The sequence below is a fragment of the Bison bison genome, unplaced genomic scaffold, assembly GCF_000754665.1.
Source record: "Bison bison bison isolate TAMUID 2011002044 unplaced genomic scaffold, Bison_UMD1.0 scf7180017864289, whole genome shotgun sequence".
Lineage (NCBI taxonomy): Eukaryota > Metazoa > Chordata > Mammalia > Artiodactyla > Bovidae > Bison > Bison bison.
In genome coordinates, this window is record NW_011494861.1 from 20,997,444 (window position 1) to 21,016,173 (window position 18,730).

Sequence of the window (18,730 nt, forward strand, 5' to 3'; positions counted from 1 at the left end):
TTTGTGTGTACAACATTAAGTTTGACTTCTGTATATATTATAGCATATTCACCATCAAAAGTTTAGTTTCCATCTGTCACCACATAGCTGATCCCCTTTACTCAATATAAAATAACATCAAATAACATGGGGAATAAAGAGGCAGATTTGAAGGACAAAGAAATCACCAAATAGTGAGCCACTGAAGAGAGCTACCACCATTTCCCTCTGTACAAACAGCATGGAAATTGCCATTATATGTAGCATTTTACTAACATGATTTGTTATAGTTTGGCAAATTAGTAATGTTCTATATGTTATTGCTTTTTTTAAGTTTTTAGAGAATTTCCTATAAACCTCACTATGCTTTCTTATTTACTTGGCTAATTTTTTTTTGTAGCTGCTGCTGCTGCTGCTAAGTCACTTCAGTCGTGTCCAACTCTGTGAGACCCCCATCAGGCTCCTATACTTCTAATTATATAGAACAAGTTAATGGATAGTAAGACTTAAATTAGGGCATGTGTAGATCACATAATGTTACTAGTATTTAAAGAATAAATATTGGGTTGGCAAACTAGTTCATTTGGGTTTTTCCATAAGATGTTACAGAAAAACCAAAACAAATTTTTTGGCTAAGCCAAAAACTGGTAAATTCTATTCTGAAAGTACATCAGCCCTATATTTATCACAACGCTTCCTTAGATTATAAGCAACATGTACCACATAAGTGTTTTTATCCTTTTATTTCTCTATTTTAAAAAAAAAGAGTCTCTATAAAAATAATTCATTTGAAATTCTTTAATTAGGTATACATTTTATATCCAGCTCAAGTACTAGAATATGTACTCACAAGTATCTCTCTTTCACTCAGAAATACAGAAGCATCACTGTGGTGCAGCTATCAGAGTCAGGTGCAAAAACCTTGGGTGGAGCATACAAGCTAGAGTGTGGAATGACAGGGAATTATTAAGACGTGCTTTTGAGGAGTTCATAGTAGGAGAGAAGCCTGAATCATAAGTATGAGATTACAACACAGTGTGATAAGCAAAATGATAGGGGCATGTAGAAAGGGCTGTGGGAGCAAAAGAACCCTTCCCAAAGGGGCTAGAGGGCATCTAGGGAAAGGGACATTTGAACTACATCTTCAGAAGTCAAAATTCAGCCATATGTAGACTCAAAATTCTTTCCGAAGTAGAATGCTGGCTAAAGCTCTTTCCCATAATTCCTCTGATCGATGATCCACCTAAACATGTTATATGGCTTCTCTGTCATTACACGATTTCACTGTCTTCCTGTGTGTGTCGCTGCACTGGGGCTTCATGCATTCCAAGGGCATTTCACATGGCAACAAAAGAAAGAGCAGGAACTGAGGACTGAGGGCCTTGCTCGGGGATGTAGCTGTTATATGGAGCCCTCTTTGCAGTCACATGATCCTTGTTTCTTCCTATAACATGGGAGAGTCTTTCTTTTTAGGATTCAGCGGCTCAACAGGTTTGGAAGGATTTGGTAAGGGGATGCCTCCTTGAGTTCTATTGCTTGGAGAAGACAGGAAATTAAGCAAGTCAAATGGCAAAGGTAAAACCACTGTGGAAGGTTTCTCTGTGGACAAGGATTGAAGGGTGTGCAGGTACCGAAGCTGAGCAGCGGCTGGAGTGCCTGATAGAATCTCCGCTGCCATCCTCAGGGACTCGGAGGCGGCCTTCTCCCCTTCTGCAGCAATCATCTAGACAGGGTATGCGAGGAAAAACAATGTGTGATTTTTCTTCTTTGCTCCATGAAGGTTTTAATCCTACTTAGGGTGATTCAACAAACAAGCACTAGTATCTACTGTGGGACAGGTGCTGCTAAGCACAGGGGAGCAGACTGCCTTTTTTCTTAAGATCTTGATCTAGGGAGAGAGAGACACTGTTGATTGTAATGGGCTTTCCAGGTGGCACTAGTGGTAAGGGATCCACCTGGAAGTGCAGAAGATGCAAGAGGCTCAGGTTCAAATCCCCTAGACGAGGAAATGGTAACCTACTCCAGTATTTTTGCCTGAAAAATTCCATGGGCAGAGGAGCCTGGTGGACTACCATCCATGGGGTCACAAAGAATTCATTGTAACTTGGTGCAGAATTTGTTAAGAGCTATGACAAGTAGAGATGAAGTGTTAGGGGAATTACTATGTCTGGTGGGCCTTGGAAGAGTAGTAGGGTTTTGCCATTTTAGAGGAAAGGTTGGCCAGCATTCCAGGGAAAGACATGCAATCCTGAAAGAATGACTCCCAACTCAGGTTAGCATTTCAGAAGAAAAAGCACGAAAAAGGTCATCACCCAAATGTCCCCTTAAAGTGAGCAAAGGGCGCTAGACTCAGAGATCTAGAAGCTGCTCTGCCCAGAGGACTGCCTTCCTCCCCATCTTTGTCCACCAATGCTCCAAAGTTATCCACCCTCTTGGTAGATGGATACCATCCTTACCTGCTTTCTGTTCTTTAAGGGGAAATCTGCCTCCCCTCCAGCCCTCATTTTCCTCTTCCTGACTCCCTTCCCACCCACACCCAATCCTCTGGTAGCCACATCTTCTCACTGGCACGCCTGAGCAGAGGCCATGCATAGCACAGCCTCCCCTGGGCTCTAGAGATGAGGGAAGTGTGCTCTGACATGGTTGCACAGAGCTAAGGATACAGGCCTGGGTGTCATTAACCTAGAGGGGACCGGTGACGGATGAGAGATGCCATGCTAGAGAAGAGGAATGGAGTTTGGGGAGATACCTTGGAAAGAGAGTGAAGGCAAGACTCAGGGAGGAGGAGGTCACTGTTACCAATAGCATTAGAGAGAGGGTGTAACAGGGAAAGAGATGTTGCACTGGTCAGTTAGAAGGCTGTGAGCATGCCCAAGGAGAACAATTTTAATAGTGTGGTATGTGCACAAGCCAGATTCCCCCCAGTGCCTGGATGGATAGGTGAGGAGTAAAGGGGAAATGTTCTCCATGAGGAGGCTTTCTTTTGCATTTTCTGGAGCTCCTCTGATGCTCCTCCACTGTGCGGGAGGATGGCATGCTCAGGGCTGGCTCACCCGCACTTTGGCTTGTCTTTGGGCTTCAGCTTCCACCGCCAATGAGTGTTGCAGCCCGGCCGGCAGGCGCACATCCTTACTGAAAGAGAAAGCGGGTGGGTAGGTGAGTGTGCAGCGCAGCTTTAGCAGCCGGAGCTTTCCGACAAACCTACCACCTTCTCTACGCTCGGTTCACGATGTACAGTGGATTCTGATTAAGCAGAGTGCGCCGCCCTAGACCTCTGCACAGACAGTGGGCAGAGAAGAGGGGCTTAAGCATCAGTGCCTCCAATGTGGATTTTTATTATCACTGATGCTGTAGTAGAGCTGTGGTTTTCTCTTTACAAGTAAAGCAAATTTTGTGTTGCTGTATTGGGTTGGCCCAGAAGTTCATTCGGGTTTTTCCATAGCATTTTACAGAAAATGTAAATGAACTTTTTGGCCCACACAACACTATGATAATTTTCCCACTTAAAGTTTAATCTGAATTCTGGCTATTAAATCTAAATAATGACAACAGCCTTGAAGAGCCATGCTATTAATAACGAGGGAAGTCATCTAAGTTGACAAAAGAGGACTGAATCAAAAAGGGTAGAACTGACCAAGTACTTAATCTACTGCATAAAACATACAAAATTGGATTTTTTCCCCTGATGGTAACTATAAAAAGTACATAGAAAACAACTTAGCAGTTCCTCAGAAAGTTAAATATGGAGTTACCAGATGATCCAGTAATTTCACACCTACGTATATACCCAAGAAAAGTGAAAACATGTTCACATATCAACTTGCACATGAATGTTCATTGCGGCCTGATTCATAATGCCCCCAAAGTGGAAGCAACCCAAATGTCCATCAACTGAGAGTAGATCAACAAAGCGTGGCATAGCCAGTCACACGATGGCATATTATTCAACTGTAAAAAGGAATGAAACACTGATTCATGCTATACCATGGAGGGACACGGAAAACATTATGGTGAGTGAAGGAAGCCAGACACAAAAGGCCTCAGATTGTGTGATTATGTTTATATTAAATTTTTAGAATAGCCAAATCTAGAGAGACAGAGAGGAGTCAGTGGTTGTCAGGGGCTGGGGGTTGAGGCAGAAATGAAGAGTTCCTGCTTAATGGACGCAGGTTTTCTTTTGGAGATGATAAAAATCTTCTGGAATTATATGGTAGTGGTGGTTTGTGTCTGTGAATATACTAAAAACCACTGAGTTTCAATTTTAAATGGTTAAAAATGATGAGTTTTATGTTATGTGAATTTTACCTTAGAAAATGTTTAAATCCATAGAAAATACGACAGTTATTTACCCAGATGTTCATAGTGGTTGTGTTATAGTTATAATATGCAAATTTTTCTTTCTTCCAAATTTATGCTAATATAGATGTCTACAGTACTCATTCAATGAAAATAATTTTTCAAATAGAAGTTTTTAAATAAAATCAAAATATTTCCCTTCATCGTATTGTTCTTCCTGGTTAATTTCCTACCCACATTTCTGTTCTCTCCACTTTGATTCCCCAAATACAGGTCACTGCATCCAAGGCAACCTGTGGAAGGAAGAGTTGAGACGTCAGTGGGAACCTCTGGTTGCACGGATGGCCACTGCACTGAGAAAGCACATTTCTTCTGAAAGGACATTATGTCCTTCCCTTTTTCATTTTAACATTATGAGGCCTTGCAAAACACTGTTTAGTTTGCACAGTGCCACTCAACAAGTCGGAGAAGGCAATGGCACCCCACTCCAGTACTCTTGCCTGGAAAATCCCATGGAAGGAGGAGCCTGGTAGGCTGCAGTCCATGGGGTCGATAGGAGTCGGACACGACTGAGCGACTTCACTTTCACTTTTCACTTTCATGCATTGGAGAAGGAAATGGCAACCCACTCCAGTGTTCTTGCCTGGAGAATCCCAGGGACAGGGGAGCCTGGTGGGCTGCTGTCTCTGGGGTCACACAGAGTTGGACACGACTGAAGTGACTTAGCAGCAGCAGTAACTCAACAAGTACTTGTGGAATTAAAGATGGTGTGGTAGGCTGACTAATGGGTCCTAAAGACATCTCTGGAACCTGTGAATGTCACCCTAAAAGAAACTCTGCAGATGCAATATAAGTTCAAGGTTCTTAAAATGAAGGCCTTATCCTGGATCTTCCCAGTGGGCCCAAAAAGCAACTGCAAGGGTCCTCATAAGAGGGAAGCATGGTTGGGGTGGGGGACATCTGGCTACAGAGGAGGAGAAAGTGATGTGATGGTGCAAACAGAGGCTGGAGTGCTGTGATTTGAAGACGGAGGAAGGGGCCATGATCTAAAGAATGCAGGCGGCCACCCAACGCTGAAAAGGGCAAGGAAATGGATTCTCCTCTCCAAACCTCCAGAAGGAACCAGCCCCTGCTGACACCTTGACTCTGGCCCAGTGAGATGTGTTTTGGACTTCTGGCCTTGAAACCATAAGATAAAACTGGTGGTGATTTGTGGTATTTTGTTACAAAAGCTATAAGAAATAATAGAGATGGTATGTTTGTTAAATTTGCTCTAAAATACATTTATTACTGGGGCTTCCCAGGTGGTGCTAGTGGTAAAGAACTCGCCTGTCAATGTGGAGACGTGAGAGATGTAGGTTCGATCCCTGGGTCAGGAAGATCCCCTGGAGAAGGGCATGGCAACCCACTCTAGTATTTTTGCCTGGAGAATCCCATGGACAGAGGAGTCTGGCGGGCTATAGTCTGTAGGGTCGCAAAGAGTTGGACACAACTGAAGCAACTTAGCACACAGCACATTTGTTAAATTTGTTCTAAAATGCAGTTAGAGAACCAATATTTTTAGTCTCTCTCTCATAGGATATTCTCTCCCATATAATATTCATTTATGGGAGCTTTCACTTCCTGTTGGTGGCACCCGTCTCCCCTACCTCCCCATCCCAGGAGTGGGAAGAGAGGGGCAGGCATGGAGGAATAGGTGGGCCATACTCTTTTTCCTTTTTAACTTATTTCTGATGATTTCTTGGGGACTAGATAGTTAGCTTAGTACACTGGGAACCCTGAGAAGACTAATTTGAGGGGTTGATGAGAGGAAGAAATGTTGAAAAAGACTTCACAGAGGAGGTGGCATCTTAAAGAACAATACAATTTTGCCAGTGGGGAAAAGGGAAGTATTTGGTGCAGTGCTGTGCTGTGCTTAGTCGCTCAGCCATGTCCAACTCTGCAGGAACAACCCAAGAGGAGGCATGGAAGCATAGTCACTGAATGCTGGAGAAACACTCGCCTAGAATATCAGACACACCAGAGGAGAGACGGCAAAGCTGAGGCTACAACAGTTGGGTCATTTATTCACTCATCCAAAAACCCAGGATCTGGCTACTGTGTAAGAGCCCAGGACCAAGTACTGAGGGCAAAAAGATGAATAAAATATGACCACTGACAGAATGGAGTTCAAGGTCTAGGGAAACAAATGTGTAAATTCATAAATTATAATTCAGCATAACAAGGGCAAGCTGGAATGTCAAGCATCTGGACCTTATCCATTATCCCTTGAGGAGGGATAAACAGAAAGAGAGGGATGAAAGGAGGATAGAGGGAAGCACACAAGAGTGGTTTTTAAATTCCAGAGCAGCAACTTCTGCGTGTCTTCTTGTTCTAACTTTCTCTCTTTGCAGCTTTTATTTCCTGAATTCTTCCATTTTCACTAGGATGCTAATCCCAGTTTTATCAGTGATTAATTGGATAAGCCACAAATATTCGGACACCTCATTGTCTCAGCTGTGTCTGCCTAGGCCTCATCAAGAATAATTATTATCAGTGCCTTCAATCCTTTGCTGCTTCTGTAGGAGGTCTTTCTTTATCTAGACTTGATCGTAACCTCCTAACTCAGTTCAGGGCCTGGGCGCCTCTTGGCCTCAATGACAGCCTCCATCACTGATGGTAATTACCACTTGACTGGCCGGCTACCTAGAATGCTGCTCTCTTCTCATCTCTCTTCTGAACACCTCTGCCAACTTGTCTTGGTAAGAATCGTAGACACCCACCCTGGTTGTGAGCGAAGTTGCTGAGCTTGCTCTCTGCGGGGCTAGATGCTGCTGCTTGTGAGGCAGTTCTTGTTTTTCTCTCTTTTCGCCCCAACTCAATCAAATCTGGATCATTGATTGGGTAATTAACCACTTAAAGGTCTGTGATATTTTGCCTCTTTTAACCTGAAAAAGTTTTTCAGTCTTTATCATTATTTAACTTTGCTTGTTTCCCCAACTAGACTGTAAGGTCCCCAGATTCATTCCTTATCATCTTTTTATCCCACCAACCCCTCCTTCCAGCCACTGGGGGAGGGTGAGAAGAAAAAGTGTGGCAATGACTGACTAATCGCACAGATGGGTGACTAGGACCGGTTCAGGGACTGATTGGCAACCTCTTAACTGGCAGCTCCTTTCGGAGCTGTACCTTTAACAGTGAATGCATGGCACATGGAAGATTCAGTAAATGGTCAATGAAGAAAGGAATAAAAGGCAAAGCAATATTTCAACATACTTGGTGTTAAACTCATCTAAGTACCTTTACATCTTGAGCAATGTTCTTCCTCTCAAGAAGAATTTCTGTGAGGGATCGATGTGCTAGGAGACGCTTCATGGTGGTTTGCACAAGGAATTGGACAGCTTTGGACACATGAGCAAGACTGTTTAGGAGAAGAGAGGCATTTTCCATGCGATAGTAGCAGATGGCATCTATCTCCATCACAAACATGTCTTTGGTTACAATCTAGGCAGAAAAAAAAATTTTGGATTACAGGCCTGATTCTTGGGCTTCTTTCCCACATAAGGATAGAGGGGTTAAATATGTCCAAAGGGTATTTTCTCAGAGAAAGATAATAGTAAGAAAAAAAAAAAAAAGAGTAGTTGGCTCAGTCTTTAATCAAATAGACATTGAAAAAAAATATGGAGTTTGTATTAAATATACTAAACAACTCAATTTAAAGGAATCCTGTTATAAATCCTTTTGTAGAAAAATCAGGAATAATTTTCTTATATGAAAACATCCAGTTGATTGTATATCAGGTCTTTTAAAACTGATGCCAAAAAAATCTGCTAAAAGAGCAACACATTCTGGGAAACCAGTACTCACGTGTATTGAGTGTATATTTAGAGGGCAGTTTGTGATACATATCAAAAGCCCTAAGAGATGTATGTGTACAACATTTCCTTTTTTAGACAAAAGGATATATTTTCAGGATTTAACTGTAAAGATGTGATTCACAGTATTGCTTATTGTAAGAAAAAATGAGAAATAGAGAATTCCCTGGCAGTCCAGTGGTTAGGACTTGGCGCTTTCATTGCTGGAGGTCTGGATTCAATTCCTGGTCTGAGAACTGAGATCCCATATCCCATGCAGTGCCTGTCTGTGCTTAGTCATGTCCGACTTTTTGCGACCCTTTGGACTGTAGCCCTCCAGGCTCCTGTGTCCATGGGGTTTTCCAGGCAAGAATACTGGAGCGGGTTGCCATTTCCTTCTCCAGGGGATCTTTCTGATCCAGGGATTGAACCCACATCTTCTGTGTCTCCTGCATTGCAGGTGGATTCTTTACCCACTGAGCCATCAGGGAAGCCCATGCCATGCATTGCAGCAGCCAAAAAAGTTTAGAAATAATATCAACAATGGGGAATTGGTTGAGTAAATTCCAGTTATTAAACTCAATCAGTTAAGTAAATTAATTGAGTAAAATCCACATAATGAAATGCTGTGTGTCTATTTAAAACAGAGGTACAAACATAGCTAACATGGTAACAGTATATTTTTGAGTGAAAAAGGATAGGTGACCAAATAGTATGTATAGTATGATTGATATATATGATGTATATATGATGTGTGTGTATATATATATATATATACACACACTTGTCTGAAAGTATAACCACATATATAGAAAAGTTTGAAGGATACATTCCAAAATATCAACTCTGTGGGTAACAGGATTAGGTGTATGTTTCATTCCTTTTTTACATTTTGTTATCTAAAATAAGCCTTTTAAACAAATATTATTTTTATTCACATTTCTGTTTGCCAGAAGAAAGAATGAGAAAGAACCTCAAACTGAAAGTAGGAGACCTTTTAGGAAAGGCTTATAAATCAGAATCAGTAACAGGAAAGTCTAGATGTAAACTCAACATTTAACTTTTAATTGTGGTAAAATGAACAGAACATCAAATTCACCATCTTAACCATTTTGACATGCACAATTCAGTAGGATTAAGTACATTCACACTGTTGAGCAACAAGCATCCAGAACCCTTTTCATCCTGCAACACTGAAACCCACTGAACACCTCTCACTTCTCTCCTCCCCCAGTCCCCACAACCATCCTTCACTTTCTGTTGCTCTGAATTTCACTCCTCGAGGTTCCTCATACAGAAGGAATCACACAGTATTTGTCTTTTTGTGACTGGCTGATTTCACTTAGCATAATTTTCCCAAGGTTCATCCATGTTGTAGTGTGTGCCAGAATTTCATTCCTTTTTAAGGCTGATTATTATTCCATTGCCAGTACATGCCACATTTTGTTTATTCAGCCATTGATGGGCACATGGATTGCTGCCACCTTTGTGGCTATTGTGAAAAACTGATGCTATGCACCCAGGTATATAAGCATCTCTTCAATTAGCCTGCTTTCAATTCTTTGGAGTCTATATACCCAAAAGTAGAATTGGTAGATTATATGGTAATTCTATTTTTAATTTTTGAGTAACTGTTTTCTACAGTAGCTGCACCATTTTACATTCCCACCAACAGTATACAAGGGTTCCAATTTCTCTACATCTTTGCCAACACATTATTTTGTTTTTTTCTTAATAATTGCCATCCTAATAGATGTGAGGTGGTATCTCATTGTGTTTTTTATTTGCATTTCTCTAATGATTTTAGTGATGCAGAGCATCTTTTCACATGTTTATTGGCTATTTAAATACCATCTTTGGAGAAATATGTCCATTCAAGTCAAAGTATATACAATATACCATATATCGAGGGCAATCTTCTTTACTCAGTCATTCAATTTGAATATTAATCTTATCTAGAGAATATCATAACAGCAACATCCAGATGTATTTGACCAAATTATTGGGTACCATGCCTTAGTCAGGTTGACACATAAAATTAACTATCACTAAGGCCTTTGTCCTGGAGAAGGAAATGGCAACCCACTCCAGTGTTCTTGCCTGGAGAATCCCAGGGACAGAGGAGCCTGGTGGGCTGCTGTCTATGGGGTCGCACAGAGTTGGACACGACTGAAGTGACTTAACAACAACAAGGCCTTTGTCCATTTTACTTGGATTGTTTGCTTACTTGTTGAGTTATAAGGTTTAATATATTTTGGATATTAACCTCTTATAAGAGATATTTACAATTTTTCCCCATTCTATAAGTTGCCTTTTCATTCTGCTGATTGTGTCCTTTGATGTATCGGAGTTTTAAATTTTGATGTAGTCTCTCTCTCTCTCTCTCTCTCTTTTTTTCCCTGCTTTTGAGCAAGGATAGTCATTTTCTTCTAGGCCAGAATTGGTAGAGTGCTTAGCCAGGAAAAATGTAGACAGAAAGCAAAACCCCCCACTTGACTTACCTCATGAAAGGGTATCTCCAAGGTTTGGAGACGAAGGTCAACCTTGTGGTAGGTATCCAGGCAGGGCAAAAAGAAGAAAAGGCCTAGAAGGGGGTGCGGGGGGGATAAGGGAAGTGACAGGTGAATAGCTGGCATGGAGGCTGTTTGGGGTTCACTTTTTCGGTGTCAAGTTGATGCTGCATCACTTTTCTTAGCCTCCATGGTCTATGCATGGACCATCGGGCCATCACACCTCCATCCTGTGTTGTGTTTTTTGTTGCTAAGTTTACCAAATAATTTGTTGTTCCATGGGGGACATGTTTAAGGGTAAAAGGAAAGGACTACACCAGGACAACAGGCATAATCAGGGATTATACCCAGTAAAATGGGCTGTATGGTCAGCTTGGTCATGGTGCTGACCTGTCCAGATCTTGGGTTACACATCTGTCTCCTTCACCAGATTTAAACTCTCTAACACGAGTGTCTTATGCATTATTGTTAGCATTAGTACCGAACGAATGGTGCTCTGTACAAAACTAGTTTTTCAATCCATGTGTGTACCAAGGTGACAAACTTTAGAGCCAGCAACCTCCATGTGGTACTTCTTATACTGGGAGTCCCAGAGGTAATCAGAACAACAGCATAGCGATACCAGCCTCTGGTTGGCTAGTTAGTCCTCACCCACCCAGTATAATGTGTAGGGTGCCTGACCATAGGTCCTAACCTACTTCCTACTCCAGCCAATCTGGCCCTGGCCTATGGCTCTCTGCATCCACTCTCTTTTGGTCGCTAGTGACCTGGTAGTAATGCTCTCTGAAGAATTTCTTAATAACCGGTGTTACAAATAACAGACTGAAAAATGAAGATATCATGAGTCAAGTTACTTCATGTAGTCTGAGGGCCATATTGCAAATAAACATGAATTGATGAAATTGGCAAGTCTCTTGCGGGGGGTGGTGTGTAAAGAAGATTGTTCTTACCAGGGCCTTTGGCTCGTCCAGGAAGCAGATGTCCCAGTCGGAATATAATTACTCTCTCATACTCCTGTACAACCTAAAGGGAAATGTAATACTTTTGAATTACTCTAAGAGAAAAAAATGAAGTCTTCAAAAGACCTTGGCATGACAGTGATTATAAGTATCAGAAATCTCTTGTTTTGAGAACCAAGAAAAAATTTCCCTTAAAACTTACATTTTCAAAATACATAGGAACCAATGAAAAAGTATAGTGGCCATGTTAATTTTTGAGCTTGTGGACAGAATTTTGATTAAGGACTCATGATTGTCTAAAAAATAATTGCTTCCACCAAATCAAAGGAATCACAGCATATTTAATCTTATATTTTTGCTGTGACTGATGCATTAATAGCTTTTACATGAATCTCTTATTAGCTACATACAAACTTTATGGCAGACATGCAGGTGCTCAGATCACCCTTCAAGAAGAGCCTGCTATATGTTGTCTGTAGGTGACACACTTTCTAGTCAAAAACACAAACAGGTTGAAAGTAAAAGGATAGAAAAAACTACACCACACAGAGTAACCAAAAAATAGCAGGAATGACCACACTGATACCTGACAAAATGGAGTTTAAAACCAACACACCAAAATGTTACTAGTGATAAAGAGGGACATTGTGCAATGGTAAAAGTGTCAATGCATTAGGAAAGTATAACAACAGTAAACATGTATGTACCTAAAAATAGAGCTCCAGAATATATAAGGCAAAAACCAAAAGAAGATAAAAATAGATAATTCAACAGTAATTGTTAGAGACTTTACTATCCCACTTTCAATTGTGGGTAAAAGAACTAGACGCAAGGTCAACAAAGAAAGAAAAGATTTCAACAACACCATAAGTGAACTAGACCTGACAGATATCTATGCATAATTCCACTCAACAATAGACGAGTACATATTCTTTTCGTGAAAACATGGAACATCTCCAGGATAGACCATGTGGTAGGCCATTTAAGAAAACCTCAATAAATTTAGAAGGATTGAAACCATACAAAGTATATTCTCCTCTAACAATGAAATGAAATTAGAAATCAATAACAAAAGGATATTTGGGAAATTAAATCACACACTCTAACCAACAGGTCAAAGAATTTATCACAAAAGGAACTGAAAAACACTTTGAGATGAATGAAAACAAAACCTCAAGATACCAAAATGAATGGGATGAAACTAAAGCAATGCTTAGAGGAAAATTTATAGCTGTAAATATCTATAATAAATAAGAAGAAATATCTCAAAATAATACACTAATTTTTTGATGCTAGAAACAGAAACACAAACTAAACCCAAAGTAAGCAAAAAGAAAAAAGATTATAGTGGAAATAAATGCAATAGAAAATAGAAAAACGTTAGAGAATATTAATTGAAACCATAGTTGGACCCAAAGAACCATAGTTGGTTCTTTGAAAAGTTCAACAAAATTGACAAATATTTAGCTAGAATGACCAAGAAAAAAGAGAAGATTAAAATGTTGAAATCAGGAGCCAAAGAGGAATGACAGAGACATCACTACTATCCTTATAGAAATAAAAAAGATTATAGATGAAAATACTATGAACAACTATACACCAATAAATTAGATAACAAGTAAAATAAACAAATTCCTAAAGAGTCATAAACTACCAAAACTGATTCAAGAAGGAAAAATAAAAGTGAAAAAGACCCAGAATTAAAAGATTGAATTAGTAGTTTAAAAATTTCCAACAAAGAAAAGTCCAGGGCCAGATGACCTCACTGGTAAATTCTGCCAAACATTTAAAGAGGAATTATTAGCAGTTCTTCACAAATTCTCCCACCTCATTCTCTGAGGCCAGGATTACCCTGATACCAAAACAAGACAGAGACATCACAAGAAAGGAAAACTATAGACCAATATCTCTCATGAATATAAATGCAAAACTCCTCAACAAGAATAACAAGCAACCTGACTCCAATAACATATTAAAAGGTTTATACACTCTAACCAAATGGGACTTATCCTAGGAATATATAGTTGATTTAACACCCAAAATTCAATGAATACAATATACCACATTAGGAGAATAAAGAGCAAATATCATGTCATCGTCTCAATGGGTGAAGAAAAGGCATTTGACAAAATCCAACACTCTTATGAAGATGCAGGAGAAGAACAGGGGGAAGGAGAGCTTGCTTGAAATTGGCAACAGCCTCAGCAGCATCTGCAGCCTTCCCACCAAACACACGCTCTTCTTGGCCACTCTGGCCAGTGACTAAGAATGGCAGGGACACAAGGGCCTGGCCATTTCTGTCCATTGTGAGACTCATCTCCGAGGCAAACTTCGCTCAGGAGTTCCCTTTCAGTAGGTCCAAGACTTTCTTGAAGGTGTCCCCCAGTCTGAGGCTCCTTCTGTCCAATCCTTCCTTCCCCTTCTCAGATCACAAGTGTTAGATCTGCCTCATTCGCGGAAGGCTTTCCCTTCCCTACTTCTCTCTCAATCTTTCTTACAATGTCTCCCCACAAATCCGTTGCACTTCTAATTCCATCTTGGTATGTTCTTCCTGAACTGACACAAGTCTTCATTTACTTCAGGGACAGCTTCAGACACATGTAAAACCACCTGTGTGTGCATGCCAAGTTGCTTCAGTCGTGTCTCGTGATCCTATGGACTGTTGCCTGCCAGGCTCCACTGTCCATGGGATTCTATAGGCAAGAATACTGGAGTGGGTTGCCATGCCCTCCTCCAGGGGACCTTCTGGCCTCAGGGATGGAACCTTCACCTCTTACCTCTCCTGGTGCCTGGTATTGGTAGGCAGGAGGAGAAGGCAATGGCACCCCACTCCAGTACTTTTGCCTGGAAAATCCCATGGACGGAGGAGCCCGGTAGGCTGCAGTCCATGGGGTCGCTAGAGTCAGACAGGACTGAGCGACTTCACTTTCACTTTTCCCTTTCATGCATTGGAGAAGGAAATGGCAGCCCACTCCAGTGTTCTTGCCTGGAGAATCCCAGGGACAGGGAAGCCTGGCGGGCTGCCGTCTCTGGGGTCGCACAGAGTCGGACACGACTGAAGCGACTCAGCAGCAGCAGCAGGTTCTTTACCACTAGTGCCACCTATGGGCCCAAGATGTTTGTCATTCGTGATCTCTTGAAGCTGCCTGAGGTTTCCTGGATGTGTTAATAATAGGCATCCTGACCTATTCTGGGCTGGCCTTTGTGTTAGCATAGAGTGTAGATCAACTGGATATAGGTCCTGTCTTGAAGGGGCTCTCAGTCTAATGGCAGAGATTGAAGTGAGTGAAAGTCGCTCAGTCCTGTCCGATTCTTTGCAAAGAAGAAAGAAAGTCAAGTCGCTCAGTCGTGTCCGACTCTTTGCAACCCCATGGACTGTAGCCTACCAGGCTCCTCCGTCCATGGGATTTTCCAGGCAAGAATACAGGAGTGGGTTGCCATTTCCTTCTCCAGGGCATCTTCCCCACCCAGGGACTGAAACCGGGTCTCCCGCATTGTAGGCAAACGCTTTACTGTCTGAGCCACCAGGGAAGTCCAACTCTGCAACCCCATGGCCTATACAGTCCGTGGAATTCTCTAGGCCAGAATACTGGAATGGGTAGCTGTTCCCTTCTCCAAGGGATCTTCCCAACACAGGGATCAAACCCAGGTCTCCCTCATTGCAGGTGGATTCTTTACCAGCTGAGCCACCAGGGAAGCCCAAGAATACTGATGTGGACTGGGTATCCACAAACATTATACTTGTGGTAATTGCTAGAATGGATGAGAAAGGTGGGGGAGATGTGAGCACAAGGAAGGGAATGACAGTCTAGAGGAGTCAGGGAAAGCTTCTCGATTCTCTTTGAGCAGGTATAAACGAGTAACAGCTTTTCTGCAAAGTGAGTGGGAGTGACCGCATTCCTTGCAGAGCAGACAGCAAGTATCAAAACACAGAAATGAGAGTGGACATGGGGTGGCGAGTGAGAGACATCAGGGAATTACTTGTTAGGTCCTCATGGAATCTCACCTTTATGCAGAACCAGATAGAAAAAGGGAAGGTCACGATGATGAAGAGCAGGGATGTGAGGACAAGAAGCCACTCACAGGCCCCTAAACTGGAAGACTTGGTACCTTGAAAAAAGAAAAAGAAAAATTATATTGGAACTTCACCACATTTACTGACTAGTACCTCTAGCTCAGTCCTTGATATTAGGGTCGGATCAGTTTGTAGACTTTGCTGGACAGTTTGTAGAATGAGCTGAACATCAGTGTGGTCATTTCCCAGAGCCTGTCTGTGCGACGGGCTTTGGGGGCCGACGGAAGGTGGAATAGGCTCCTGGGAAGGCAGCGGTGGGCACCCTGCAACAAGCACAGCATCTGGACGTGTGGTCTGGGCTCCAGTTCTGGTGCCACCATTTTCTGTTCAGATGGCCTTAGCAAGGCACACAACCTCTCAGTTTCCTCATCTATTCAAGGAAATACTTTCATCACCTGACTATTTCATAATAACTGTCTCATGGGATATTTCATATCTGGCATAAGGATGAAATGACATATACACACACAAGCACTAAACTTTTTTTGTGTGTGTGTGTATGTGTGTGTGGTGTTGTTATTTGAAGTGATTCAAAACACATGTGTCCAGAGGTTTATCTTCCCTGAAATTACAACCCCATCTATCACTTGCCCCAATAACTGAAATTTCTGCATGAGAGCCCCTTCTTGTTTTCTTTTTAAGTTGCTTTTTGTTTTGTTTTTTTTTGGCTGCAACCCACAGCTTGTGGGATCTTAGATCCCCCTGACCAGGGACAGAACCAGGGACCCCACAGGGCAAGTTCCAACTCGTAACCACTAGAGTGCCAGAGAATTCCTGGGAGCCCCTTCTTTGGGTAAAGGTGTGGATCTTTAGACAATCTCTGAAAATCACCTTTGTGGGGTAATATTAGCCTATCTGTGCCTATAAAAAGGTGATAAGGAACTGGAGTACAGACCATCCAGGTTGCTTGAGTGATAAATGAAATGGTATTTATATCAGGGAAAGTTCATCTCAAGAACACAAGCTTCTTAGGGCCTTGTCTTATTTACACTGTGTCCCAGGACTAGAGTAGTGCCTGAAACATACATTCAGCAAATAATTCTTGAATGTAGAAAGGAAGGCGAAATGGATAGTGAAAATGATTTAAATGCAATAGTTACAGAAATCTCAAGAATTTTAATCTTTAGGTACTAGAATATTGGCCAAAGGGACACTATTTGTCAGTTTAAAAAAATCTCATAGAGAACTAGAAGGTGACTAAAGATTACAAATGGTAAGAAGCCTATTTTTAAGAGAAGGGATAGAAACGGATAACTAATTAGTGGGCCTGAAAATTTTATTTCCATGCTGGGAAAGTAACTGGAAAGGTCATCACCAAACTGATGTGCAGATTAATTGAAGAGGGCAGATAAACAAGATGCATCAGCACAAAACTAAGCTCAGTGCTAAATGCCAATCTGTGGTGGTTCCCAAATGGTGTCCCACAGAACACTAATCCCACAGGGTGCCCCACAGATCAAGAGTTCCCAGAATAAATGAGTTTAGAAAATACTGTGTAGTGTTCCCCTCCTGGAGCTCCCAACAGTCATGGGCATGCTGAAGCTAGGAGAATCCCTTCAGCAAAGAAGCCTTCTTAACTTTGTTTAACCTAGTATTTCCCAAAATTTGACCAGGTGATATTTTCTCCAAACGAATTCATGTTCCATAGAATTTATTTCTCATGCAACCTGTTTGGGGAGAGATGACTCTATCAGCATCACATTGGTTTTTACAATATTCTTTCCTGAGAGCAATAGTAGTGTTCTTGCCATGTTTAAAATAATATTTCATTTGCCAGTGATAAGCATGGTAAGTAAAAATAAATAAATGCACATACAGACAAAATTTACATTTTGTAAGTGAAGAAAGCCCTCAAAATTCCTTCATATAATAGTTAGGGATATGAACAGAAAACTAATATCTATATCCAAATATAACTTAGAAGTTTTACTAACAAAGTATTTTTCTCTTAAAATGAGTTCCTTGAACATCCAGTTTGTTAGGTTTAAATGAAACATCACATGTTAAAGTCAAAAGAGCCTTTAGATATGCCTTAGTGTGAGAATCCCCAACATTTCAATGAAGTGAAGCTTCTTTTTGTTTCTCCCAGTCTTAGGTAGCCTGGTAGAAATGTGGTGCTACATGAGGAGGAGAGGGGGTATTGCTGTGTCTGCTCCCCTTTCCTCTGGGAACCACAGAAAGCTCCCAGTCAAGGACTCAGCAAGTGAGTCTCATCCTTAAGGTGACTCATCCCCTACTTGGGGGGCCTCGAGCTCTAGTGACTTTATAGCTGAACAGATGGAATGAGGCCCACAGTGTGAAGCTACTGGCCCAAGGCCACCGCTAGCTGGTGGCAGTGCTGGAACCATGACCAGAAATCAGGCAGAGCACGCTGCAAGGATGGGCTTTTCAATAAGACTTATTCTGAGATTCTGGCTTCTCTAGTTTCCACCTGTAGGTCTTGGGCAAGTAACAATTTCTCAGCATTTTTTCTTATCTGTGCCATAGGAATGATACTACTCAGTAAAGCACCTAGCTTGTGCCTGGCACAAAGTAAGGGGTCCAAAAAATGGAGCTCCCTTCTTTTCCTACCCCACCCATATGATCTGAAGCACAAGACTTACCAGATCTCTAACCTCAGCATTAATGTAGCAGTGAATCCAATAACCCTTTAATAATCAGAAATTTCTGATCCATGAAAAGGCATCAGGTAGGAAAAACAGCCTTAACATGGTCAACATAAAGCACAGCCCAACTGCTGGAATCTTTCTCAAGTCATAGCTTTCAATAATACAGCATATGGGGCAGTGCCGCTGGCTGGGAAATGTTAAAATTTCGTAGTCAGCAGAATGTAGTATAACACTATTCCTTATTTACCTTCCTTTAGAGTTAAACCTCCTGCATCCTATAATTAAGATAGTGAGTTTTTGCTTCATTCATTATAAGATGGATTGAAGTCAGGGACTTCCCTGGTGGTCCAGTAGTTAAGATTCCACCTTCCACTTCAGGAGGCATGAGGTCAGTTCCTGGTCAGGGAACTAAGGTTCCACACGCCACAGGGTGTGGCCAAAAATCAAATTAAAAAAAAAAAAAAAAGGA

The 18,730-nt window shown here is 41.5% G+C and overlaps 1 protein-coding gene across 1 annotated transcript in view; it reads right to left on the bottom strand.

The window, feature by feature from the left end:
* Window positions 1–775: 775 nt before the first annotated feature.
* NPHS2 (nephrosis 2, idiopathic, steroid-resistant (podocin)) overlaps window positions 776–18,730 on the bottom strand; it is a 19,191-nt gene continuing 1,236 nt past the window's right edge. Inside the window, exons 2-8 of the mRNA XM_010850150.1 lie at window positions 15,584–15,687; window positions 11,569–11,641; window positions 10,610–10,692; window positions 7,555–7,758; window positions 4,513–4,568; window positions 3,033–3,111; window positions 776–1,702 (exon numbers count right to left, since the gene is read on the bottom strand). Of these exons, the coding sequence (XP_010848452.1) occupies window positions 1,424–1,702; window positions 3,033–3,111; window positions 4,513–4,568; window positions 7,555–7,758; window positions 10,610–10,692; window positions 11,569–11,641; window positions 15,584–15,687 (878 nt within the window). The 3' untranslated portion in view covers window positions 776–1,423. The remainder of the gene's footprint in view (window positions 1,703–3,032; window positions 3,112–4,512; window positions 4,569–7,554; window positions 7,759–10,609; window positions 10,693–11,568; window positions 11,642–15,583; window positions 15,688–18,730) is intronic.